Below are 26,726 nucleotides of genomic sequence, written 5' to 3' on the forward strand. Positions count from 1 at the left end.
TCCGTCCTTCATGCTGCTCACCCACAGTGAGCTGTCTGAAGCATATATCTTCAAACCCTATGTGGCATCTCATCTATTTTCAGTTCTATTGGATGATGTTTATGGTATTCCCTGGCCTTGCCTCTACCCATTTCTCCAGCATCACTTCTTGATACTGAGCTTCTCCACACCTGATATTCTAATGACTCTGAATTCCTTATGGTTCTCTGGCATGCTGTTGGCTTGCTCTTAATCCATCCTTCCAGACTTAACTCAGTCTTTATCTCCTCTGGGAACTCTTTTCTGTCCTCCCAGCCTCTACTAAAGACTCCACTCTGTGCTCACAGTAGTACCTGTGCCTGCCTCCATGCACTTGCCACATAATGCATGATCTTTCTATAAAATGTCTGCATCCTTCATGAGGCTGAACCTCTCCAGGGCATCTTAATGTTTTCTAGCTTACGGCTGGTGCTCAGTAAGTGTTTCTTGAACTAACTTTAGTATACTTAAGGAGAGTAGATCAGCACACAGAAATGTGGGTCTTAAGCCACAGTCTCATACTGAAAGATTTAGGAATTATTTGTGTAAAGTGATAGTTGACCATTTGAGATTGGCAGTTGGTAGAGAGAAAAGATGAGGCATGTACACATAACCCTTATGTCTGTTTATATGGCATTTTTACCCTAAAAAGTAGTAAGTTTCTGGAGGACAGAGACCTTGCTTTGCATTGTTTACCTTTGTGTTTGTTCCTCACAGTGCTCAATATGACATCCTGGGCAAAGTGGGCACTCAATATATGCTTGAACTAAATGTCAACATACTACTAACAATATGCCTAACTGGAGTTAAGTATAAAGTAGAGGCTGGATCAATTGGACTGTTCTCTTTCTTGGATTTCTGAGCTCAGCTAATTCACAGGTTCAGGGGCTCGTTTACCTTTTTATTCTCTCTATGTGAGAAAAGAATGAATGCCCCAGATGATAGATTGAACCTGAGCCCGTAATCCGTTTTATTTGATGTAGCTAAAGGGTGTACCAGTCGTCACATGTCTTCAGTTTTTATAGGCTATAAAGCCAAAAATTATCTCAAAAGGGATATTTTACCATTTTCATAATCATCTGTATTTTCAAATGAATTGCAGTTACCAAAAAGTAATCCAATGCAATGGAATAAAATTAGGTGCATTTAAGAATCCCCAAACAAAATGGTGCAGGTCTAATCATATGTATTTGCACCATCCAGCTGTACATGTGTCGGGGAACCTTTGGCTCTTCCTTGGATTGCTCTGGTGACTATTTCTATTTCATTGGAGTGGAGTAAAGAGTAGGACTAGATTTGTGTTGTCCAAACAATAAGCCAATAGTGATATGTGGCTATTTACATGGAAATTAATTAAAATGAAATAAAATTTGAAATGCAGTTGCTCAGTCACACAGGGCACATTTCACATGCTCAGTCAACACATGTGGCTGGTGGCTACCGTCTTGGACAGTGTAGAAAATTCTGTTCTGCCCTGGACGAGGTCATCTCTAAGGTTTCTTCTGCATCAGACATCTTGCTAGTCCTGCTACCTAGGAGCTGCTACTGGTCAGATCTCCTCACAGGGAACTTCAGAGATTTCCCAACATTCTTTGATCACATTTTGAATTTTTTCTAGATTGGATGTTACCTGTAATAATTGAGTTGCTGAGTAGAACTTGGTCAATTTCTTAAAAAGATATTTTCGTTGTAATGGTATTTGTGGGGTTTTTTCCCCCTCCCGGAAGTCTGCCACCAGGGGGTGCCCTCAAACCTTTTGGGAAATATGTTTGTTTCAGCCTTATTAATAAGAGTGAAGTTTGGACTGTAATATTGACTATTCATACTGGATAATTTAGGAATTAAATTAAGAATTAAGCATTATAATATGTATGTATGCACACTACTTTATTCGTATGGCAAATTACTTTCCTAGTGGTGTGAGTGCGAGAAGCTGTCATTGAACTATCTTAAAAATTAGGTAAAAGTAAAAATAAGTAATTTTAAAGTATTTCTTATAGTTCAAAAATATTTTTATTAAATTTAAGACTGTTAACTATAGTAAAAGAATGAAGTTATTGTTCACTTATATTTCTTAGACAAATTAAGTCCATTTTGCTTCCAGGACTAGAAAACTTCCATTAACCATTAGCTATTTCTCTGAAATCTTGTCATGCTGAGTTTGATTGCTTGTCTATAAAAGATGGATAATAGTGTGACTATATGGTATTGAAAATATCTGTTGGCTTGTGTGTAATAAATAGCATTGTGGTTTGGTGCTGTTTGCTAGAGTGATTGATGGTTATGGCCATGTAGTCATACAGTAATAGGAGTGAGAGATGAGAAAGACCTATCAGAGCATCTTGTGCTAGTCTGAGAGCATTCCCTAAAGAATAATCATTTACCGTAACGGTATTGAGAAGTAAATTCTTCTAGGAGACAGAAGATAATGAGGGTGTGTTATTATGTTTTATCCTTCTAAAGCAAAAATAATTTGTGCATTTTATTATTAGCATGAAAAAAAATAATGATTACTGTTTAGAGAAGAGCTTCCTTCATGTGTCATAAACCTACACAATTTTGTTCTTCATGTTTAATCTAATGAAATTTGTATAGGAAATAGTGTGACTGGTTTTGATTAGAGGCATATTTTGTTTCAAGAACTGGATGATGGTATTCTTCCTAAAGTGATTGTGTTCCCAAATTAGTTGTTACTTATTTGGGTTTTGGAGTATATGATGGTGAAATTTCCACACCCATCTACAAAAGTCTGTGAATTTTAAGCCACTAATGGCTTGTTTCCTGAAGTGAGAAACTAGTTCATAGTTCTGTCCTGAGAAACAGAACAAAGATTGGGAGAGTGGAAGTGGAGTTGAGGTGACCTGCCGAAGGGCTCTTTCTCACTTCATCCTTACTTCATCTTCCCTTTACTGGCTAATAAGAGTTTGGCTATGGGATTGGAGGTTAAGAATCTCTTTGATTCTAGAGACACTGCTTTGGGAAAGATCCCGATGTTCTCCTTACTTGCTGCAAGTAATAATAAATCCTTCATTCCCCTGGTGTGGGGGGGGGGGGGAGAATAAAAGGAGATTCTAATGCTTGGCACTCTTTTACTCCTGCTGGCACCCATTGATGGCGAGAAAAAGGAAGTGTATAGCAACCTGATTTATCCCATATTAAACAACTGTTAATTTAATGACAAATACAGATTATTTCTAGTGTAAGTTACAGGGCAAATACTTCAAAGGATCTTTTGTATTATCCTTAAAAAAATCATTTCAAATGCTTATAATGAGTTGTGATTTTTATCAGTGCTTCTCAGGTTTGAGTCATAGCATTTTGAAAATTACTTAGGAAGCTCTTAATAGCTGTTTGAAGAGAAAACCAAACCAAGGGACAATAGAGAGACAGGGTGGCTTCTCAGCACATCACCTTGCCCTCGCTACCGCATTCATTTTGTACCTCTTTTGTTGCCATAATATAAAATTTTTGGAAGTCTTATTTAAGTCCAGAAATTAGCTCACTAATTTGTGAAATGTGCCTTCTTAAATATGAAAATATTAGACTGGCTATTTCCTGAAAACCAGTTGGACTTTATTAAAATTTGGAGAACATTTTTATTGAAGCCATAATTGTCATGGGTGATACACATGAGAGATCACCCTGTGGTTGGCTTGTCAGACTTGCATGAGCTTTCAGAAATTAAGGGGAATGAGTGAGTTTGTTTTCTTGTAAGCTGTCACATTCTTCTCTTCAAAGTGTCAGCCTGAATCATGCACAAGTAAATGTTAGAAACATTCACCTTCTCCAGTTGATTTTTTTATCCTTACATAACTTAATGCTATAATTATTTTTTTCCTCTAATGTTTAATTTTTGTAGTCTAAAAACATGTCTGAAGAAGAGGTGGATCTGAAAGATCTTAATAATTCTGACTTACGTTCTTTCTTTTTAATCTTTGTTATATGAACCTGTCTTTCGAACTTAGGAAGCTCTGGAGGTAGTTCCAGTAAGTTTTTTAGGTGTATTATAGAAAACTCAGTTCATATGCAGTTTACTTTACTAAAAAAAAAAAAAAAAAAAAAAAAAGGAAAGAAAATCAAAAACCTCTCCAGGGGGATTCTGATAGGCAGTAGAGAGAAGGAAGAGGGAGAGCTTGGTAAAATTACCTAGCTGTGGTAGAAAGTGTCAGTTAATTTAACAAATATTTTTATTGAGAACATTACATATGAGTATGTTCTAGCATAGTGAATCAATGTCAATCTTGCATGAAAGGAACTTCTAGTAAACACTAGAATGCATGTCCATAAATAACTATAACATAAAGCAGGAAGTCTTAAGTGTCTTGTGAAAAAACAGACAATTAAATTATAAGAGGAAGCGTTACCTTCTAGCTGGTGAGTCCATTTGGATAGACTTTGAAGCAGTGTATTGTTTGAGTAAGGCATTAAAAGGTTAGGTAAGTTTTAGAGTAGGAAAGATATTCCAGGCATAGCACAGATTGTGTTTGTGAAAGCACAGGTAGGTGCTAGAGAAGAGTAAATTGCTGAAAAGTCTTAGTATGTAAAAATGCACAGAAGGTAGTTTGAGAGACAGAGAGAGCCGTAAATAAGACTAGATAAGCATCTAGGGCCAGATAGCTTGATTATTAATTGAAGGATTTGTACTGTACTGAAAAGGCAAGGAAAAGCCATTGAAAGCTTTCAGGTGGAACAGGGACACACCAGGGTGTACTTGGGCTAAAACTGAAGGTGGGCTAGTGTCAGGGCAACAGCTAGATTATTGTAGTAATCTTGGTGAGACTGGATGAGGGGCTGAGTCAGGGTAGTTTAGTAGTGATTAAGAGGAGGTAATGAATATGTGACGCCCTGCTGGATCAATTGGTAGGACTGGCAGTTAATTGATATGGGGGGTGTTGAAAGAAAGAGGAGGCTCCTGAAAGGTCATAAATTACTGGCCCAGTAGATAATAATACTTTGCATTTATATATGGGGCTTTAGAATTCATAAAACGCTGTTATAGCTGAGCCTTCATAACTCTGTAAGGTAAACAGAGTTCAAATTATCCTTATTATTCCATTCCAGTTTCTTGGCCAAGTGCTCCATTCTCTAAAATACCCTTCCTTGTGAACCTGGGAAGACAAGTCCTGGCATCTAGTCCCGATGTATGCCATTAAGTTTGAATGTGGAAAATTGGCGTTACCTTCTTTGAGCTTCAGTTTCTCTAGATGTCCTTCTGCTTTCTGTTTTGCAGGGATGCTTGCAGGATAAAATGTAATTTCCATCAACTCTATTCAGCAAATAATAATGAGTACTAAATATTATGCTTGGTACTAGAATACAAGATGTATAAAATACAATCCATGCTTTTGCAGTGTCACAGATTAGAGAAGGAGAGGAGAAGGACATGTAAATAAATAATTATAATAAACCATAATAAGTGCTGTACTACAGGTATGTGCATGTGACTGTAGAGTCACATGAGGAAGAAGGAATTAGGAAAGTCAAGGGAGGCTTCACGAGGAGATGTGAACTTAGTCTTGACACATAATTAGTGGTTTAACTGTAGTAAAAGGTTAAATAAGGCAGAGGGCACAATATGTATCATCACCATAATAGTAGCCACTATTTGTTGAAAGCTTCTGAAAGCCAAGGACTTCCAAGGATTGCCCATAGGCACCAGAAGCTTGGGAGAGGCAAGGAAGGATTCTTTCTGAGAGCCTTCAGAGGGAACATGACCCTGTTAGCACCTTGATTTCAGAATTCTAGCCTCCAGAACTGAGAGAGAATCTTTGTTTTTCTAAGCCACCCAGTTTGTGATAGTTACAGCAGCCCAAGGAAACTAATATAGTGTGGTCCTGGCATAAGAATCAAATTGCTCACTGGAAAACCCATAAAACCCAGAAATAGACCCATACTTATACCATCATTTGATTTTCAACAAAGGTGCCAAAGCAATCGATGCGGGAAAGAAACATCTTTCAACAAACGGTGCTGGGAAAACTGGGTTTCTTTATGGGGAAGAAAAAAGAAATTCAACTCTTTGTATACAGCATACATAGAAAATAACTAAGTGCAAAAGCTAAAACCATAAAGATTCTAGAAGAAAGCATCTTTGTGACTTAAGGATAGACAAAGATTTCTTAGGACACAGAAAGCATTAAGCATAAAAGAAAAAAATTAATAAATACTTATCAAAAGACATTAAGAAAATGAATAGACAAGCTAAAGACAGGGAGAAAATATTTGCAAAGCATATATATTTATATGACAAAGGACTTATGTTTAGAATATATAAAGAACTCAATTTAAAAATAAGAAGACAAACCACCCCGTTAAAAAAAATTAAACAAAAGAGTTTAAAAGACAGGTCACAAAGAAAGATATACAAATGACCAATTAGCACATTAAAAAATGCTCAGTGTCATTTGTCATTGGGGAAATGCCAGTTAAAACTAGAATGAGGTATTAGTGCACAGGCACTAGAAGGGCTAAAACTAAAATGAATAGATGTAGCTAGAGATGTGGAGCAACTGGAACTCCAATACTTTGTTGTTGGGTTTGTAAAATGGTACTACCACGTTGGAAAAAGGTCTCGCAGTTCTTTAGAAAACTAAACATATACCTGCTCTATGACCTATGCATTTCATTTCCTCTCTAAACCTACCCAAGAGAAATTAATATATGTGTACACCAAAAAATCCTGTGTTTATAGAAGAATGTTTATAGCAGCTTTACTTATAATAGCCAAATCCTGGAAATAGTACAGTTGTCTATCAACAAGAGAATGAATAAACAAATTGTGGTATAATTATACAATAGAATAAAATAATAGAAGGGAACAAAATCACTGATACACACAACATAGATGCATCTCAAAAGCACAGTGCTGAGGGGAAAAAAAAAAGCCTTACACAATACAGTACATATCACATGTTTCCAATATATGAAGTTTTACCAGAGACAAAACTAATCTATGGTAGAAGAAAATTTAGAACAGTGGTAGTCTCTCAGATGTGGGAAAGTTGCCTGGGAAGGGGCATGAGGGAACCTTCTAGGGTGATAGTATAATAATATCCTATATCTTGATAGGGATTTAGTTTATGCAGGTGTATGCATTTGTAAAATGTCATTGAGTGGTACACTTAGGGTTCATTTCATTGAATGTAAATTTTACCTCAAAATGAAAAAACCTGTAAACAAATGTTAAATTATATTTATATGGAGGCTGAAGTGGTCAGGGTGAAATGTACTCATGCCCCCAACTTACTTCAAAATGCATTAAAAAAATGGATTGATGGATGGATAGATATGCGACAAAAATAAATAGAGTAAAATGTTAACTGTAGAAACTGAGTTTATGGGTGTTCAGTGTATAGTTATTTTAGCTTTGCTGTATTTTTGAAATTTTTCATAATGCTGGGAAAATTAATTGCCATTGATGGGGAGAAAAAGGAAGTGTATAGCAACCTGGTATAGCAATATAATAATAACCATTATTATATTGGTATAATAATATCAATATAATATCATATATCAATAAGGAATGGTTAAAATTGTATATCCATACTGTGGAAAATACCGTGTAGCATTTATCATTCTATTACGTGGAAAGACTTCTAAGGCTTTCTCTTAAGGCAAAAAACAAGTTGCAAAAAAATATAGTATACCATTTAGTTTAAAATTTAATGCAACAGAAAGCTAGATTTCTGTATGCACATATGTAGAAATGCTTAGAAGTAGTTTGGGAAGGAGACAAGCATCTGTTTATGTCTGAGAAGTAGTTTGGAATTGGGGATTTGTGGTTAAGAAGAGCTTTGACTTCATCTGAATGGTTTGACATTTTTAAGGCAAGAATGTATTCACGTATTACTTAAAAATTAATAGAAAAGAAGGGTTAAGGCTCATCACAGAGGAGTTTGTATACATGGGGATAAAAAGTTCAACATCATTAGTAATTAAATAAACAAATTAAAATAATAGTGGTGTCAATTTAGTCTATCAAATTGCGAATAAAACAAGAATATGAGAATTCACAGTATTAGTAAGGTATGGAGTTGAGTACTTTCTTACACAGCACCAGAATATAAATTGATAGAACCTTTCTGGAAGGTGATTAGACAGCATATATTAAAAACCTTTAAAAAAAAAAAAGCCTATGCTTTTTGATATAGCATTTTCACTTACAGAGATATTCAAATAGTTGCAGAAAGATGTATGTACAAGGATATTCATTGCAATGGTAATTTTAAGAGTGGAAAATTGGCAACAACCTGTAAATCTATCATAACAGAAGTAGGTAGGGAAATAAGGTATGGTGTGTCCAAATTGTTAATAATACTCAGCTATTGAAAATGGTGATATAGGATTATATTTATTTACATGGGAACATGTCCACTATGTAAATGAAAACAAAATACAGACTGGAAGGATATATGCCAAAATGTTAGCAGTATATATATTGATAGTGGGTTTGTGGGTGGTATTTATTTTCTTTTTGTTTATGTTAATTTGCTACAGTGAAAATACATGACTTTTTAAAAAAACATTTTGTTTCTAGTGATGTTTATGAAGACTATACAGCAAAGTGGAAAATTCTTTTGTCTAATGAAAAAATTATACAGAATTGTTAGAGTAACGTGATTTTAAGTGAATTTTTTCTGTGTGAGAAGGAAAACAAATACCTAAGTGTAACAAACACTTAAATGGTTATATTAACTTTAGGATCATAGGACTATGAGGTTTCTCACCTCTGTTTAGATTTTGGGATGATATATGTTTTATATTAAAAAATTGTTTCATAAAATTTAATGTTCTAGACCTTTTGAAATTTTTTATTAAAGAAGAGTATTAGTAACTTTTAAAATTTTGACTAGGATCTACCTAGGTTTACATCAATAGATAACATGGAGTGACTTGAAGTGTTTATTATATTTGTTGATTTGTGACTGATTAAAAAGCTGTTTCCTATGAACTCTTTGAAGAAGTAGATCTATGGAAATTTTCTCCTTCATTAAAATATCACTAGTTTTCTGATTTTACCAGCTACAGATTTCACTTCCTCATTCAAAGTTCAGTAGTATTATTTATTTAGTACTGTCTGTGTGCCAGGCACTGTACTTAGTCATGCATGAATATGCCTTTAGTATTAGAGCACAGTTTACAGATTTAGTTTTAGTTGATCAACCATTCTAAGAAAGAAGAAATAAATAAAAATCTCTTTTCTATATGTACGCTTCTAGATATTTAAATCATTCATCATGTTTTGACATTTGACAAATTAAGCTGCTCTATTTTAGTAGTTTGTTAATGCTTCCATCTGCTAATGAGGAAAGATAGCTTCTCCACGACCACTATGATGAAATTGCAGTAATTACTATCCTTCAAGGTGAAGGCTGATATATTGAGGGGATCACAGAAAGAGCATAGGACTTTCTGCTTTGAGATTCATGAGGTCAGTGATCATGTCTGTTATTGTTTACAGTTCTGTCGTCAGTCCTGGCGCAGTGTCTGGCATATAATAGATACTTAAATTATTTACTGATTAGTTGAATGGATAAACAACTCTATAGTCTAAAGAGAGGAAATGGGTAAAATAGCATTATAATTTTGAAAATCTTTGTATCAGTTCTGAGTGAAACATGTACATAATCAACTTTTGGGATGAGAATAAAAGGATGGTGTGTACACACACACAAACACTTGCCATATATAATTATGCAGACTCTCCAATAGAGGGCAGGGAGAATTTAATGAAGCTTTTCTTTTAATCATCATGTAAATGCTTAATTTCCTTATAATCATCATCATCATTATAAATAATATAATATATGATATATTATAAATAAATATTTATTATTTAAGGCTCCTCTTCCCTTGAAGTTAAGCAATGATTTACATTTTTAAAACTTTTTAATACTAATGTCTTGGTTTGCATTGTATAGATTAATAAATTGTGCACATTAATAAATAGTAAATAATTTGTAAAAGATAAGATTTGCTTAAAGATGCTAATAATATATGAGAGGGCATAAGATTATACTAGTTTTTTAAATTATGCATTCCATCTCAAATGGTAGTTGGGTTGGTTATGTTCTCAAATGACATTTTTTATCTTCTCTTTTGTGTTTTCAAAGCAACATTAGACATAGGTCTGAAGCGTTGACAGAAGTCCAGTGCAATAATGAATGCTTCATCAGATAAATAAGTGATATTTTAAAGCTTGTGACGGTCAGCAAAGCATGGCAGCAGCTACTCATATGTCAATTTTAAAAGACAAGGACAGGTACCCAAAGGAGAAGAAGCTGTCAGCCTATTTAGACACTTAAGGTTAAATGTCTTTAGGTTAAAAATGTTTGGATAGACACTTCTCCTTATCCCTCCTACTAAATACAGCTGAAAACCCAGGACACTATAAAAGAATAAGAAGACTCTTGAAAGGTAGAGAAAAGACTGACCAGCTAGGGTCTGTGGGGCTGTTGGAAAAATATGGCACCAGGGTGGTATCAGCAGAGGCCTGGTGGGGAGCCTGAACTTACACCCTCTGCACCCGCCCCCCCGCCCCCCAACCCAGAGATATCAAGATGCCTTTCCCCCTCCCTGCCCTGGGAGTCAACAAGGGCAGTAGAATTTTCACTCCTGACTGGTAGTAATGAGGCGGTTCTCCCTTCCTGTGTCACAGAAGACCTGCTAAAACAAGATTTAAATAAGATCCAAAGTCTCATAACATAAAATCCAGGTTTCAATAAAAAATCGCTCCACCAAGAACCAGGAAAATCTCAACTGAAATGTGAAGACAATCAACAGATACCAACCCTGAGATAACACAGATGTTAGAATTATCTAACAAGGGCTTTAAAGCAGCCATCATAAAAAGGCTTCAATAAGCAATTACAGCTCCTTGAAACAAATGAAAAATAGACAGTCCCAGCAAAGAAATAGAAGCTATAAAGAAGAACCAAATGGAAATTTTAGAAATGAAAAATACAATACCTGATTTTTTTTTTTTTAATGCAATGAATGGGCTCAATGGAGAGTGGGGGTGACAGAGGAAAGAATTGGAGAACTTGAAAAAGAACAAAGGAATTAGTCTGAACAACAGAAAGAAAATAGACTTTTATGTCATTTTTTTCTGAGGTGACTCAAAAAAGTTAGAATGGTTTAATAATTTTGGTCTAAAAGTGACTATATATTTCCTTTCAGATTTTCTCATAATGTAGAAAACAATAATAGCATAATTGTCTAGTATATATAATTTTGGGGTTTATATTGGCTTGAAAATCTGAATTCCTAAATTTCCTATACTGGTTGTACTGGTCAAACAAGCAAACATGACATCCAAGAAACATTAAAATTTATATATAAAAAAAGTGTAGGGACCTATGGAACTATTAAAAAATATCTAACAGTCATGCCTTTTTAGTACTGGAGGGAGAGGAGAAAAGGGGCAGGGATGAAAAAATATTCAACAAAAAATAGCGGCTGAAAACTAGAAATAATAGCTGAAAATTTCCCAAATTTGACAGAAGACATCAAGAAGCTGAGCAAACCTCTTACAGGATAAACCCAAAGAAATCCGTGCCAAGACATATCATAGTCAAACTTCCTCAAACTAAAGGCAAAGAAAAAATTTTTGAAAGCATCCAGAAAGAAATAACACATTGCCTAGGGGAAAAACAGTTTGAATGTTGTTGGATTTCTCATCAGAAAATATGGAGGCTAGAAAGAACTGACATAATATTTTTGAAGGAGTAAGAGAAAAGAACTGTCAACAGAGAAGTGTATGTCCATTGAAGATATCCTTCAGGACTGTAGGAGAAGCGGTGACATTCTCAGATGAAGGAGAGGAAGAGAATTTGTCATTAATAGACTTATCCTAAAAGAATGTCTAAAGGAATTTCTTGAAACAGAAAGGAAATGATAAAATGGAATCTTGGAACACCTGGAGAGAAGAAAGAACAGTAGAAAGAGTAAAAATATAGTAGACTCTTCTTCTTGAGTATTCTAAATAGTGTTTGACATTTTCTGTTTCACTATTTTCAAACATTATAACACTATCAAATGTGGTTCTCAATGTATGTGGAGAAATATTAAAGAAAATTATAATGAGGGTGGGTAAAGAGCCTTAAAGAAAGGTAAAGTTTCTATACTGCAACATGTGAAATGTTGACACCAGGAAACAGTGATAAGTTACATATAATGAATGCCTAGAGCAGCCAATTAAAAAAAAATCTGTTCAAAGAGATGTGTTCAGATATACTTTAGATAAATAAAAATGGAATTCTAAAATATGTTCAAGTAACCCATAGGAATGAAGGAAAAGAAAACAGGTAAAAGAAAGAGAAAATAGAAAATGAATATGTTCTAACTTATCAGTGGTTAAATGTAAATGTCAAAGTTCACCAATTAAAAGACAGCGATTTACAGAGTGGATTAAAAAAACCTGACACATTATATGCTGCTTGGAAGAAATTATTTCAGACATAACAGTATAGGCAGGTTGAAAGTAAAAGGCAGCTTTGTTTGTAATAGCCCAAAAGTTGAAACAACCAAAATGCCCCTCGGTAGGTAAATGGTTAAACAAACTGTGGTATATTCCATACTATGGAATACTACTCAGCAGTAGGAATTAACTGTTGATACATGCATGAACTTGAATAGATCTGAAGGGTGTTACACTGGGTGAAAAAAAGTCTATCTTAAAAGGACACATACCATATGATTCCATTTGTATAACACAACAGAATTACAGAGATGGAAAACAGATTGGTGCTTTCTAGGGCTTAGGGATGGTTGGAAGGAGGGTATGACTATAAATTAGTAGCACAAAGGAGACTTTTGTTATAGTGGAACACTTCTGCATCTTGATTTTGGTTACACAAATGTACACGTGATAAAATAACATAGAACAATACACATATACTGTACCAATATTAATTTCCTGGTTTTGATATTGTGTTATAGTTAATCTGAAATGTAACCTTTAAGGGAAACTTGGTGAGGGGTAAACCGGACCTCTGTATATTATTTTTGCAGTTTTCGGTGAATCTATAATTATTTCAAAATAAAATGTTTTAAAAAACAAAAAGATAAATTATGAATAAGAAGAATTTGAATATCTTAAATAAATACATTAATATGTTTTATGCATTTTCAGGCACAGGAAAGCAAGTATCTTTAATATATATAATAAAATTCTAAAATAGCAGAATGCCTTCTATGTATGATTTTTTTAAATTTAGTTTTTCTTTTCATTAGCATTAAAGAGGCTTATAATGAAGAGGCTTTGAACCTTTTAGCCTTTATTTATTTTTTTTTTAGTGTGTTAACTTCCCATTATAGAAGATTAGGATTTAGCTATTGTTTACTTAACCCTATCACCACTAACAGTCTTATTTATGTTTCCCCACTTTTCCACTATAGATATCATATTCATTTCAATTAGATCAGTATTCTGGTTTTTCAGTAGGATGGTAAAAACACTGTTCATATCTGAGATCTGATTCCTTTTCTACTCTTGTACAACTTTTTGTTTTCCCCAGTATTAATAATTGTCTTGTGTTCTTCACTTGCTTGTTTTTTATATACCTATGATTAATTGGATCCCACACTCTCTGAATTGCAAATATCTTTCTGTTCATTCTGAATATCATTTTTCCCATTTTCCTAATTTAAAGAGGGAGGTGGGCATAGGTTTGGATTTTAGAGCTTTGGTATAAAGAAAATTCTTAGTGTTAGAACTTTCTTGTAAAACCAGAGTGAATGTAAATTATCTTTGCTACTTTTTCTATTTATACACATACTGTGTCCAGCTGTAGATAGACAAATGAATATTCCTTTATTTCAGCTTAGCTCCTGATAGCAAAGGGAATCTATAGATATTTGTAAAGAGTCTGTATCCTCATCAATCCCAAACATTGGTCACATAGAGAAGTGGGGAGAGCTGTGGGATATAGGCCAGAATACTTGGGTTCTAGTTCTGATTTAGTTGCATTAGCAACTAAATCCTTGACATTTTCAGTCTAGGATAATCAGGTAACCTCCTTGGCTTCAGTTTTCTTTTCTCTTTAATAATGACAGGATCAGACTGGATTATAACTGAGACCTCATCTATCTAGTTCAGATGTGATTTCGGATAGATACACGATTTACTTTAATCCTGACCGTATATATAGAATCTCTAGATTAAGAGTGTTTTCATTTTCAGTATTTTAAAAGAAATACTCTGATGTTTAGAGAGAAATTGGATTAAATGGCCTAAAGTAATTTCTAAAGCATTGAAGAGATGGGAAATTACAAAAGACAAAAACAGGCCATGAATGTCGTCTTTTTTGTACTTCAAATTATGATATGGGAATCATGGTTTTAACTTTCTAAAGGTGCCTAGAAAAGGAAATTGTAAGTCACCTGGAACTTCATTGTTTACTACCCAGTAGGTTAGATTTGACAAATATAATATGCTGTGAAATGATCAGAGTGGCTTTTATGGTGATTTCTTTAAATTACCTACTGTAGAAGCTTGAGGGTTTCTGAGAGAGTTCTTGGTGGTCTAATAGTTTTTAGTTGATGTAACCGAGGTCAGAAGGTACTGTTTTTCATATGCAAGCATTTATTTAGTTGTGAATGTGATATGATAGATATTTCACATTTGGGATACTCGATTCATTTTCAGAGGGCATTTAGGTGAATTGCATACATTTGGAAATGAATTTGTAAGTTCCTTACTGCACCTGTTGGTGTACTTGTGCATGTGTTCAATGATGCTGATAATATGCCTTCTTATGGGATCCTATATAAGCAGATATGTAATTTAATTTTAATAACAAATATTTGTTCATTGGTTATTATTCACTGATAACATTTTATTGGTTTTCAGGTACTAGAAGAAGCAGAAGCTCAACACTTATATCAGTCCATTTTGCCTGATATGGTGAAAATTGCACTCTGTCTGCCAAATATTTGCACCCAGGTTGGTGGAAATAACTTCTTCCTCAGTAGCTTTCTTGAGACTCACAGTTGAATTTCGTTTAAACTCTAATTGTCAAGGTCAAACAGAGAGATGGGAAGCAGTTTTTGCCAGAGTATGATGATTTTGCTATACTAAGGAAAAGGTTAGAGGCTACAGAGAACACTGCGAGTGGACATTAAAAATGCAGCATTCAATTTCTGAGCTTCAGTTTACAGTGTTGATGTTTGCTTACTCATACTACTTTTTCTCTTTTTTTAAAACAATCTCTGACTTTCAAAAAAGGATAGTCATTATTTCAAAGCATACTAATAGATTTAGAACATTTTATCTTCAAAATGGCTTAATACCTACTCCTTCCTCCCCTCTCCCCCAAAGTAGTGAGTTCATGATACATTCTTAACTTTTCTTAACTTTTAAAAATAAAAGAAAGAATCTGGTATTATTTTGTTTTGTGTGGGAGTGTATTAATTATTTATTGCTACATAACAGACTACCTCAAAATTTAGTGGTTTAAAACAGGAAACATTTATTATCTTAGTTTCTGTTGGGAATTTGGGAGCAGCTTAGCTGACTGGTTCTGGCTTGGGATCTCTCTTGTGGCTGCAGTCAGGGTGTTGGCCAGGGCTGCAGTCATCTGAAGGTTTGACTGAAGCTGGAGAGCCACTTCTCAGTTGGCTCACTCACATGGCTGCTGGCAGAAGGCCTCAGTTCCTTGCTGTGAGGCTCTCTGTAGGCTGATTGGGTATCCTCATGACATGGTTGCTAACTTCCCCAGAAAAAGCCACCCAAAGGAGAGAGACAGGAAGAGGCAGTGCCTTTTTGACCTCATTTCTGAAGACACACACTATTGCTTTCACTGTTCTTTCTCTGCATTAGAATTTAGTCCCTAAATCTAGCTCATACTCAAGGAAAGGATAATTAGACTCTGCCTCTCAAGGGGGCAGAGTATCAAAGAATTTGTAGATGTAATTATAAGAGGTTGTTGGTTTGTTCTTCATAATTTTTTTCCTGTGTTTCTCGCAACAGCAGCTTGAATTCGCCTCTGTCATTTATTTCTGGGGCAAGCCCCCTGGCTGCATGGATGCTAGCCACGTTTCTGCTAACACTGTTGATCCACAGGGGCCCTAGGGACATTTTGGGCGGAGCAATTTCTGAATGTGTAGGATGGTCCCACACATTGCAGTCTATCATTGGAACAGCACAAAAAACACAAGCATAGTCATTGGGGCAACCAAAAGCCATGTCCGAATGCTTGAGTCCAAATGTTGAGAACCTCTGAATGTTTTTGCGTGTGCCATATTTGTTAGCATTATACTGTGATATTTCCAATTTTAGGTAACTGTAATTTCACCTCATTAATTCATTGTGTCTGAAATAAGTTTTTCTATTGGGCAGAGAAAACATATTTTAAAACTCAACTTCTTGTTGTTTATGTTGGAAGCTATTTGCTTGCTTATGTTTCATGTTCATTCTTTTCTCTTTTTCTCCTTGCTTTTTTCCTTATGTAGTAAAATTTCTCACTACCTCTTAGGTTCTGCCCCTTGTGAAGCCTTTCCTACCTCTCCCAGCCAAAGTTTATCACTCCTGTAGCACTCGAATTATACTTATTAAGCACATTATTTTGTAACTTATGTTTTTATATGTCTCCTCCCCTAGATTATATTCTCCCTGAAGGGAGATCATCTTTGTGTCCCCAGGTCTAATATAGTGCTTAATTAAATGCTTTTTTAATTCACTGTAGTTCATAATTAACTGAATATAGCCTTTAGATAGGAATCACTTTCTCCTCTTCTCTTCCCTTCTCTTCCCTTCATGCTTTAGAGAGAAGGTTTCCCTATTGTACTTAATGAGATATGTATTCAAAAGCACCCAAGTTTATAATCTATAACAAGTCAGTGGGTGGAACCAAAATCAGATTCGTGGCTCCCATCTCTTTTTCCTGGCTTAAAACAACTTTGTCCTTCCATTAGTGTACTAATGGTAAAACATTTTAATTTTGTCCTCTGCCCTCGACTAAAAGGTAAATCTCTGCTGTGAAAGTTAACATTTCAATTTGTTATCGGAATATATCTTTGGCAAGTTAAATTGCGTATGTTGTTATTTAATGATTTATCATATTAATGTTCTCTAGGCCAAATCTAAAAGGTAAATTTTAGATTTATAAAAATGAAATTAAAGGAAACAAATTTTGGATATGAACTTTTTGAAAGATCTTCATTCATGTTTTCTTAAATTAATTCATTTTTTATACAGCAGGTCCTTATTAGTTATCTATTTTATACATATTAGTGTATATATGTCAATCCCACTCTCCCAATTCATCCCACCCCCCCCCACTCCTTTCCCCCCAGGTGTCCATACATTTGTTTGCTACATCTGTGTCTCTATTTCTGCCTTGCAAACCGGTTCATCTGTGCCATTTTTCTAGATTCCACATATATGCATTAATATACGATATTTGTTTTCCTATTTCTGACCTACTTCACTCTGTATGGCAGTCTCTAGGTCCATCCACATCTCTACAGATGACCCAATTTCGTTCCTTTTTATGGCTAATATTCCACTGTATATATTTACCACATCTTCTTTATCCATTCGTCTGTTGATGGGCATTTAGGTTGCTTCCATGACCTGGCTATTGTAAATAGTGCTGCAATGAACATTGGGGTGCATGTGTCTTTTTTAATTATGGTTTTCTCTGGGTATATGCCCAGTAGTGGGATTGCTGGGCCATATGGTAATTCTATTTTTAGTTTTTTAAGGACCCTCCATATTGTTCTCCATAGTGGCTGGATCAGTTTACATTCCCACCAGCAGTGCAAGAGGGTTCCCTTTTCTCCACACCCTCTCCAGCATTTGCTGTTTGTAGATCTTCTGAAGATGCCCATTCTAACTGGTGTGAGGTGATTCCTCATTGTAGTTTGGACTTGCATTTTTCTAATAATTAGTGATGTTGAGCAGCTTTTCATTTGCCTCTTGGCCATCTGTATGTCTTCTTTGAAGAAATGTCTATTTAGGTCTTCTGCCCATTTTTGGATTGGGTTGTTTGTTTCTTTAATATTGAGCCGCATGAGCTGTTTATATATTTTGGAGATTAATCCTTTGTCCCTTGATTCGTTTGCAAATATTTTCTCCCATTCTGAGGGTTGTCTTTTCGTCTTGTTTGTGGTTTCCTTTGCTGTGCAAAAGTTTTGAAGTTTCATTAGGTCCCATTTGTTTATTTTTGTTTTTATTTCCATTACTCTAGGAGGTGGATCAAAAAAGATCTTGCTGTGATTTATGTCAAAGAGTGTTCTTCCAATGTTTTCCTCTAAGAGTTTTATATTGTCCGGTCTTACATTTAGGTCTTGAATCCATTTTGAGTTTATTTTTGTGTATGGTGTTAGGGAGTGTTCTAATTTCATTCTTTTCCATGTAGCTGTCCAGTTTTCCCAGCACCACTTATTGAAGAGACTCTGTTTTCTCCATTGTATATCCTTGCCTCCTTTGTCATAGATTAGTTGACCATAGGTGTGTGGGTTTAACTCTGGGCTTTCTATCTTGTTCCATTGATCTATATTTCTGTTTTTGTGCCAGTACCATATTGTCTTGATGACTGTAGCTTTGTAGTGTACTCTGAAGTCAGGGAGTCTGATTCTTCCAGCTCCGTATTTTTCCCTCAAGATTGCTTTGGCTATTAGGGGTCTTTTGTGTCTTCATACAAATTTTAAGATTTTTTTGTTCAAGTTCTGTAAAAATTGCCATTGGTAATTTGATAGGGATTGCATTGAATCTGTAGATTGCTTTCGGTATGGTCATTTTCACAATATTGATTCTTCCAATCTAAGAACACGGTATATCTCTCCATCTGTTTGTGTCATCTTTGATTTCTTTCATCAGTGTCTTATAGTTTTCTGAGTACAGGTCTTTTACCTCCTTAGGTAGGTTTATTCCTAGGTATTTTATTCTTTTTGTTGCAAGGGTGAATGGGATTGTTTCCTTAATTTCTCTTTCTGATGAGAGGTCTTCATTCACGTTAACCAGTGTCTTATTTTACCTAGCTGAGTGCTCGATGATGATAAGATTTACATCCTCTAGTTTTCCCCAAGTATTAGCTTTCAGGCATTTCTCCTCACCAGGAGAACAAATAACTTATTATATTTTAAAGTATACTTATTTAGTTATTTGGGAAACAAGAAATGTTTGTGTTTAAAGTCCATTAAGCACAAAATCATTTTTGTGGATAACCCAGTAAATGGTAGTTAAAAACTCATTTCTTACTAAAACCAAGGAACAGTGTGCTTTAAGCCATTGATACTTTGTCACCTTTTCTAAACTCATGGCTGGGCTGTAAATAAATGTATAGGAAGGAAAATGAAGATCAATATGAGCTCTCTATTGCTTCTTTCTTAGAACTGGTGTTTGCTAAGGCCTAAAAGGAGAGAATTTTCGATACCCTAGTGAAAATAAATTTTTGATATTTCCTGTTTGTTTACTTTTGTATTTTCCCAAGACAAATAGTTGAACTGCAAGTTTAGCATTTTCTTTTTCTAGCAAACTCTTATTCTAGCAATGATGTATGTTTTCTGTTACTTAGAGAAAAGCTAATTGTTATAGTTGATTTGTCTTGCCTGCCTTTCCTCAGTTTCGTTTTGAGTGTTGATTCCTGAGATATGATCAGGACAGTTCTCTATGCATACTGTTTTGAATTAAAGTAGATATCAAGGATTCTTAGTTCTGGGTCTTATTAAAGGGAATAGGAAAAGCATCTCTAAATATTATGTTGGAGCATTTTGAAATTTAACAACTGATATGTAAATTGGCAGTTGGTCTTTGGCTTTCCCAGCATGTCTTTAAAAACATACAGTTTAAACATTTGAAATAGAATACAACTCACTGAACACAATACTCAGGTCCTGTGGAATATACTAAAAATAAAAGGTTAGTCAATTTGGGTTTGATATAACTCAAAGACATTTCAGACATAAAAAACTTGAGGGAGAAATGTCCTGCATCTTCCTTGACTTGAAATGATTATGTAGGAAATGCCTGTATTCTTACAGGTTATACATAAATAAGTCTGTGTACACATGTTCTATTAATTGCCTTAATAAAATTAGATTTGGGTCTTATAAATTGTCAGTGAGAAGTGTGATTCAAAATTAGAAGGAAAAGACTTATTTATTGAATTATTTTCCTTAGATCATTTTCTTTAAGACTGAAATAGAGAAATTGCTCTGTCCAGTAATCTTTAATATAAGTGAGAACAAAATTTAGCATATGCAGTAGTAGCTAAACTCAACATTACATTTTTCTGTTCCATCCTTTGTTTTAATTTTTCATTACATGTGTAATGTGTTTTTATTTCTTACTTGCTAAAGGAATCTCATTTTTCACTAATACAAGTAATGTTTTGTGTTCTCTTCACTATCATTATTATTGATTAGAAATCTGCACTTTGTCAAACAAGTACATTTTCCCAATCATCCTTGATGAACTGCTCTTGACTTCAACAGTATTGCTGATTTAAGGATTCAAGAGTGGCCTGAAATTATTCCTACCTTAATTTAGCAAATGCAATTTGGTGCCTCTGCTTTTGAAATTGCTAAACTAATTATTGCTCTTCTTGTCTGTATTTGTGTTTCCTCTATCAGCCAATACCGCTCCTGAAACAGAAGATGAATCATTCCATCACAATGTCACAGGAACAGATTGCTAGTCTTTTAGCTAATGCTTTCTTCTGCACGTTTCCACGGCGCAATGCTAAGATGAAATCGGAGTATTCTAGTTATCCAGATATTAACTTCAATCGGTATGTTTTCAGCGAACACCTTTTTAACATTAAAATGGAGAAGGTTGGCATTGAGTGATTTGCCAAACATTTTATGTACAGTTATCTAATTTAATCTTTACAATACAGTGAGTTAAGTGATATTTTTGCTGTTTTGCAGGTAAGATAATTAAAGTTCATGGTTAACAAAACTTGCTTTGGGTCCAGGAGCTAGTAAGTCACAGAGCTAAAGTTTAGTCTCAGGTCTGTCTTACTCCAAGGCACAACATGTTCTTTCCACCCTGTCAGGTTGTCCTCCTCCTCTAAGTGCCCTGAATTCCTTATGCCTGTTTGGTGTGATTATTTAGTCACAGAACATTTGTTGTACATTATATTCTTTGTATGCTGAAATAATGTTAAAGCTGGAGTACAAGTACTCCTTTCTGTAAAGTGTGAGTTTAGAACCATGAGACTGACTGTCTTATGAGACTTGAAAATACAGTTCTTAACACAAAAAGCAAAAGTGAAAGTTGACTTTGACTTTTTATAGACATGATTAATTTATTAATCTAATATTTTTTAAAAGGAAGACAAAATAATGTTTAAATTATTTGATTAAAGTAATGTATTGTGAAGGTTGATAAAGTTTTAGATTCTAGCCATTTCCCCACATTATTACTTTCTCCATCATTTACACAAACAAAAACATTGTAAAATCTTCTTGGCAAATGAATATCGTTTTTTTCCTCCCTCCAGCCCCCCTCCACCCCCCATCTCTGTTTTTCACCTGAGAATTATCTTTATGGGATCTGTGAGTAAAATGTGAGTTTTTTTCCCCTAATGTCAGGAGCAGGCATTCAGAAAATTGTTCCAGTATATGCTCCTCTTTCCCAGTAGACTGTGTGTAATGTCCTCCTCCATTACCTCCCTCTAATCCCCATCTCCTGCCTCTGAGGGGCGGGGCAGTGTGGACAGGGTACAGAGAAGGAGATGTAGTGATGGAGCAAAGTCACATGATTTTGCTCAAAGTTGACAAAGTTCTGTTTACCGTTCTGTTTTTGTGTTCAAAGTTGATTGGTGTGGTAATGCCACTTATTTTAGTTTACCTTTTTAATGTTGTCTCGTTAAAAACTTTATTTCTAATGAATTTTAGATGTATAAAAAAGTTGCAGAAATAGTACTGAGAGTTCCTGAATACAACTCTCCTAACTTCCCCTTATGTTAATATTATTATGTAACCATACTTTGTAACCATAGTAAAGTTATCAAAACCAGGAAATCAACATTGGTATAATACTGTTAAATGAACTGCAGACCTTATTTGAATTCCAACAGTTTTTGTACTGTATTTTTCTGTTCCAGAATCCTCCCAGTATCCCACACTGTGTTTACAGTAGGCCCCCTTTTTTTTAAAGACCATTTATTTAATTTATTTAAAAAAAATTTTATATTTATTTATTTATTTGGTTGTGTGGGTGTTAGTTGCAGCAGGCGGGCTCCTTAGTTGTGACTCCAGGGCTCCTTAGTTGCAGCATGTGGTCTCCTTAGTTGTGGCATGCAGACTCTTAGTTGCGGCATGCATGTGTGATCTAGTTCCCTGACCAGGGATTGAACCTGGGCCCACTGCATTGGGAGCACGGAGTCTTATCCACTGCACCACCAGGGAAGTCCCTACTGTAGTCCCTTCTTATCTGTGGCTCGCTTTCCATGGTTTCAGTTACCTACAGTCAACCACAGTCTGAAAATATTAAATGGAGAATTCCAAACAATTCATAAGTTTTAAATTGCACACCATTCTGAGTAGCATGATGGAATCTTGTACCGTCCCACTCCTTCCCATCCAGGACATGAATCATCCCTTTGTCCAGCGTATCCCACCTGTTAGTCACTTAGTAGCCTGTCTTGGTTATCAGATCAGCTGTTGAGTCATCGCAGTGCTTGTTCAAGTAACCCTTATTTTACTTAATAATGGACCCCAAGCACATGAGTAGTGATGATGGCAGTTGGGATATGACAAAGAAAAGCTGTAAAGTGCTTCTATCCATGGAATTAAGAAGAAGGAAAAAGAAATTTATGGTAGTTTTGCTGTTACACCTCAAACTGCACAAGTTATGGCCAATGTGTGTGATAAGTGCTTAGTTAAGATGGAAAAGACATTAAATATGTACAATAGGATATTTTGAAAGCTAGAGACCACATTCACATAACTTTTATTACAGTATATTATTATAATTGTTCTACTTTATTATTAGTTATTGTTGTTGTTAATGTCTTACTGTGCCTAACTTATAAATTAAACTTTATCGTTAGGTATATATCTATAGGGAAAAACATAGTATACATAGGGTTCCATATTGTCCGAGGTTTCAGGCAGCCACCGGGGAGTCTTGGATTTCCTACAGGTAAGGGGGGACTGCTGTAGTTTTCTAAGTCTCCTCTACCCTGTTATTTAGTTTTTCCTTTTCTTTCATGACTTTGACACTTTTGAAGACTACTCATCAGTTATTTTTTAGTATGTTCTTCAGTCTGGGTTTGACTGACATTATTTTCACAAATGGAGTGAGGTCACTGAATTTTTGACAGAAATAGGAGAGAACTGATGTTGTGTCCTTTTCTGTGCATCATATCAGTGGGCTCTTTTTTTAAAAAAATAAAAAAATAAATAATTTTGTTTATTTATTTACTTATTTTTGGCTGTGTTGGGTCTTTGTTGCTGTTCGCGGGCTTTTCTCTGGTTGGGGCGAGCGGGGGCTACTCTTCATTGCGGTGCGTGGGCTTCTCATTGCGGTGGCTTCTCTTGTTGCAGAGCATGGGCTCTAGGCACACGGGCTTCAGTAGTTGTGGCACGTGGGCTCAGTAGTTGTGGCACACGGGCTCTAGAGCGCAGGCTCAGTAGTTGTGGCGCACGGGCTTAGTTGCTCCGCGGCATGTGGCATCTTCCTGGACCAGGGTTCAAACCCATGTCTGCTGCGTTGGCAGGTGGATTCTTAACCCCTGCACCACCAGGGAAGCCTCTTTTTGAATGAATCAGATTAATAGTTTTTTACATCATAGGTAGTCAGAAATTAGAATTATCCCTAGAAATAATCCTTGATCTGTAAGAATTATTTCCAGTCCAGAATGACCATGAGGGATTTAAGCTTGCAGTATCCCAGTAGCATTTTTACCAAATAAGAGTTTAAGTAGGTCTGTTGAAGATTTGAAACCAGGCATGCTCTTGTCTTCCTGGCTGATGGATGTTCTTTTGGTCACCAGAACACTGAAAATTAATTAAGGCAGGTGAAACCTGTGGTAGTTTCCACAGTTGTTTTAGGGAATCCTCAGCAGTCAGGATGTCTGCACTTGTCTCTCAGTGAGATGAATGTGTTTTCATAAGCTGAAAACAGCCAACAACCACAACTGTTCACGATCATTGATGCTGTCTATTGGCAGCTCACTTTGATTCTATCTCTGGAAGTTTCTAGTTGGGAAGCTTCTATACTAATTGGTTCAGTGAGAGTAAATGACCTGTAGCAGAAGTGGGACTTGAACACTGTCTTCTGTTCAAACTCATTGCTGTTTCGTTATGTCTCACTTCTTCTCAAGAGCAAAATGTTCTGCATGCACTCCAGAAATGAAAAACAACCAGTAGTTCCCATTTTTCGTGTGGCTTATGAAATATCAACTACCTAATTTGATGAGCCATTTGGTAAGCAGATTATGGAGCATTTTGTTGTTGTCATGTTTTCTTTTTTGCATAATTGCTGTTTATAGTTTCTGCCAGTTAGGAGTTGTGTGTGTGTGTGAGTGTATTTAGTCTCAAAAGGCTAGCCAGTTGATTGAATAAGAAAAATGGTAAGAGTTTGTGGTGGCAGGCTGACGTCAATAAATTGAATAAGTCTTCCCTTTTTTATTTATCTTTGTGTTCTTCCAGCCCTGCTTAGTTATGTTAAATACCCCTGACCTTTTCCCCTGCTTGCCTTTCAGGGCCTAAACATTCTTATAAAGGCTTCCAATGTGATTAGCATCGATGCTTCTGAGATTGCTTAGAAACTGATGGTCAGAGATTAATTGTGGGTTGCAGCAGTGGTCAGCCCAGGAGGCTTTTACATCTGTCTCTTCCATGGATTGAAAATGCTGTCAGGGCCATATGGCACAGTGCTTCACAGAAAAGCCAAGAATGACTTTCTGGCTGGGTTCCGGATTATCATTTGCTTCCACTTTGAAGTGGAGGTTATAGTGCTTTAGGTTTGATTTACTGTATACTAATAGGATTAATCCTTAACTTGAAATCACATGGGAGTATATGTGTGTGTCTAGAATCCAATTCTAGTAATGTTATCAATATTCCATTCAGGGAAAGATTTTATTAAACTATGTTTCTCTTTATATGTATGGAAAGAAAAACACCAGTTAATAAGTAGCTGACCCTTGATTGACTTATTCCCTTGAAAATAAAAGTTTTGTTTAGAACAAGAGTGAGGTTGCCTAACTGGCTTTCTCTGTTTATTTTCTTTAATAATCTGTAATTATCATTTGGTTAAATGCTAAAATGTCTTCCCTACGTGTGGAGGGGTTATTATGGCCTAGTTTATGTGCATGTTTACATGCACGCCTACTGACTCAAAATATGCCTTCAAATATACATACCCAGGGATCCAGGGACTTCCCTGGCGGTCCAGTAGTTAAGACTCCATGCTTCTACTGCAGGGGGTGCGGGTTCGATCCATGGTCTTGAAACAGATCCCACATGCCGTGCAGCATGGCCAAAAAAAAAAAAAAAAACACCCAGGACTTGAAAATCTAAATTAACAACAACAACAAAAAATGATGTTGAGGAGTTAAAAAAAATTGGATGGTGCTTGATTATTATGAGAAGGTCTCATTCTCTCTGAGTCTCTGTCTTTTTCTGTTTGTCTCTCTGAGTGTCTTTCTCTGCGAGTTTCTGTCTCTCATACCCTCCTTCTGTCTTCAACCTAACTTCTGTCTCTTTCTCTTCTGTCTTGCCAGCCCCATCTTTCTGTCTCTTCCTTTCTCGGGCTCTGTCCTCAGTCCCTTTGTCTATCTCCCTCCCGCCAACCCCCCACCTCCCACCGCCACCCCCCCACCTCCCACCGCCACCCCCCCTCACCTCCCACCGCCACCCCAAACGCTGTCCTTCAGATAGTAAATCGCTCTTGTGGCTTTCTCTCATGCAGATTGCCTGTGTTTTTATGTTATTTTCACTTGCTTCCATACCAGAATAACTCATTTTATTTAGGTGGCTATTCGTGATACTTTAAAATTTTACAAAGTGAAATCTGAGAATTGATGCAAAGGTTTTAAACCTGCTTCATCTTGCCTAATTTTCTACCTCCCTGTTGTGTCCCAGACCCCACCCCCCACACACTTCTCCATCAGGAAGATGGAAAGCATATATGGTTGCATAGTGATTTGAAATTAGACTTGGAGCAATGAAGAAAGAGAATGCATTGAGATTCTGCTTAATTTGTACCTATAAGATTTGGATCTGTAAAATAAACACTAATGCTCATTTGTAGTGGGTGATAATAACAGCCATATAATCTTTCCAGGAAAGTCCGTATTGCTAAGGTAATAAATATGTAGTCCCAAGAGTCTCCTAAGGTTAATAATTTGCCATCATGGTTATTAAATATGTTAACTTTTACGTGATTTTATAAATAAATGATCACATGCTGAAGCTAGGGATGCTTTTTACGTTTGGGGGAATTATTTCTTGAGGGCAATAGCCATTTTCACTCACTATGCAACAGTTCTACGGAAGAGGAACTTTTTCCCCTTAATTGAGTTGTATAGTAAGTACATCAGTTCATCTCTAAAAAAAGGTGATAGCTGCCTTTATATTTATCCTGATTCCCTCTACTAAGTAGTAAACCTAGAAAGGGATTTTGCAATGGATCCCAAGGTATTCATTCGGTAAATCATATTTATTTGATACAGGATGTTTAATTAAACTGCCAAGTGGCTTCTTCATTTTGACTGTCATTTTGATTTAAACAAGCTCTATTCTGGCTG

The 26,726-nt window shown here is 35.7% G+C and overlaps 1 protein-coding gene across 4 annotated transcripts in view; it reads left to right on the forward strand.

The window, feature by feature from the left end:
* Positions 1 to 26,726, forward strand: part of PARG (poly(ADP-ribose) glycohydrolase) — a 113,068-nt gene that overhangs the window by 35,927 nt on the left and 50,415 nt on the right. For all 4 annotated transcript variants that reach the window (XM_082423479.1, XM_082423477.1, XM_082423476.1 and 1 more), the window contains 2 exons: positions 14,870 to 14,962; positions 20,596 to 20,753. In XM_082423479.1, the coding sequence (XP_082279605.1) occupies positions 14,870 to 14,962; positions 20,596 to 20,753 (251 nt within the window). The remainder of the gene's footprint in view (positions 1 to 14,869; positions 14,963 to 20,595; positions 20,754 to 26,726) is intronic.

This window comes from Balaenoptera physalus, assembly GCF_965194825.1.
Source record: "Balaenoptera physalus genome assembly, chromosome: 14".
Taxonomy (NCBI): Eukaryota; Metazoa; Chordata; class Mammalia; order Artiodactyla; family Balaenopteridae; genus Balaenoptera; species Balaenoptera physalus.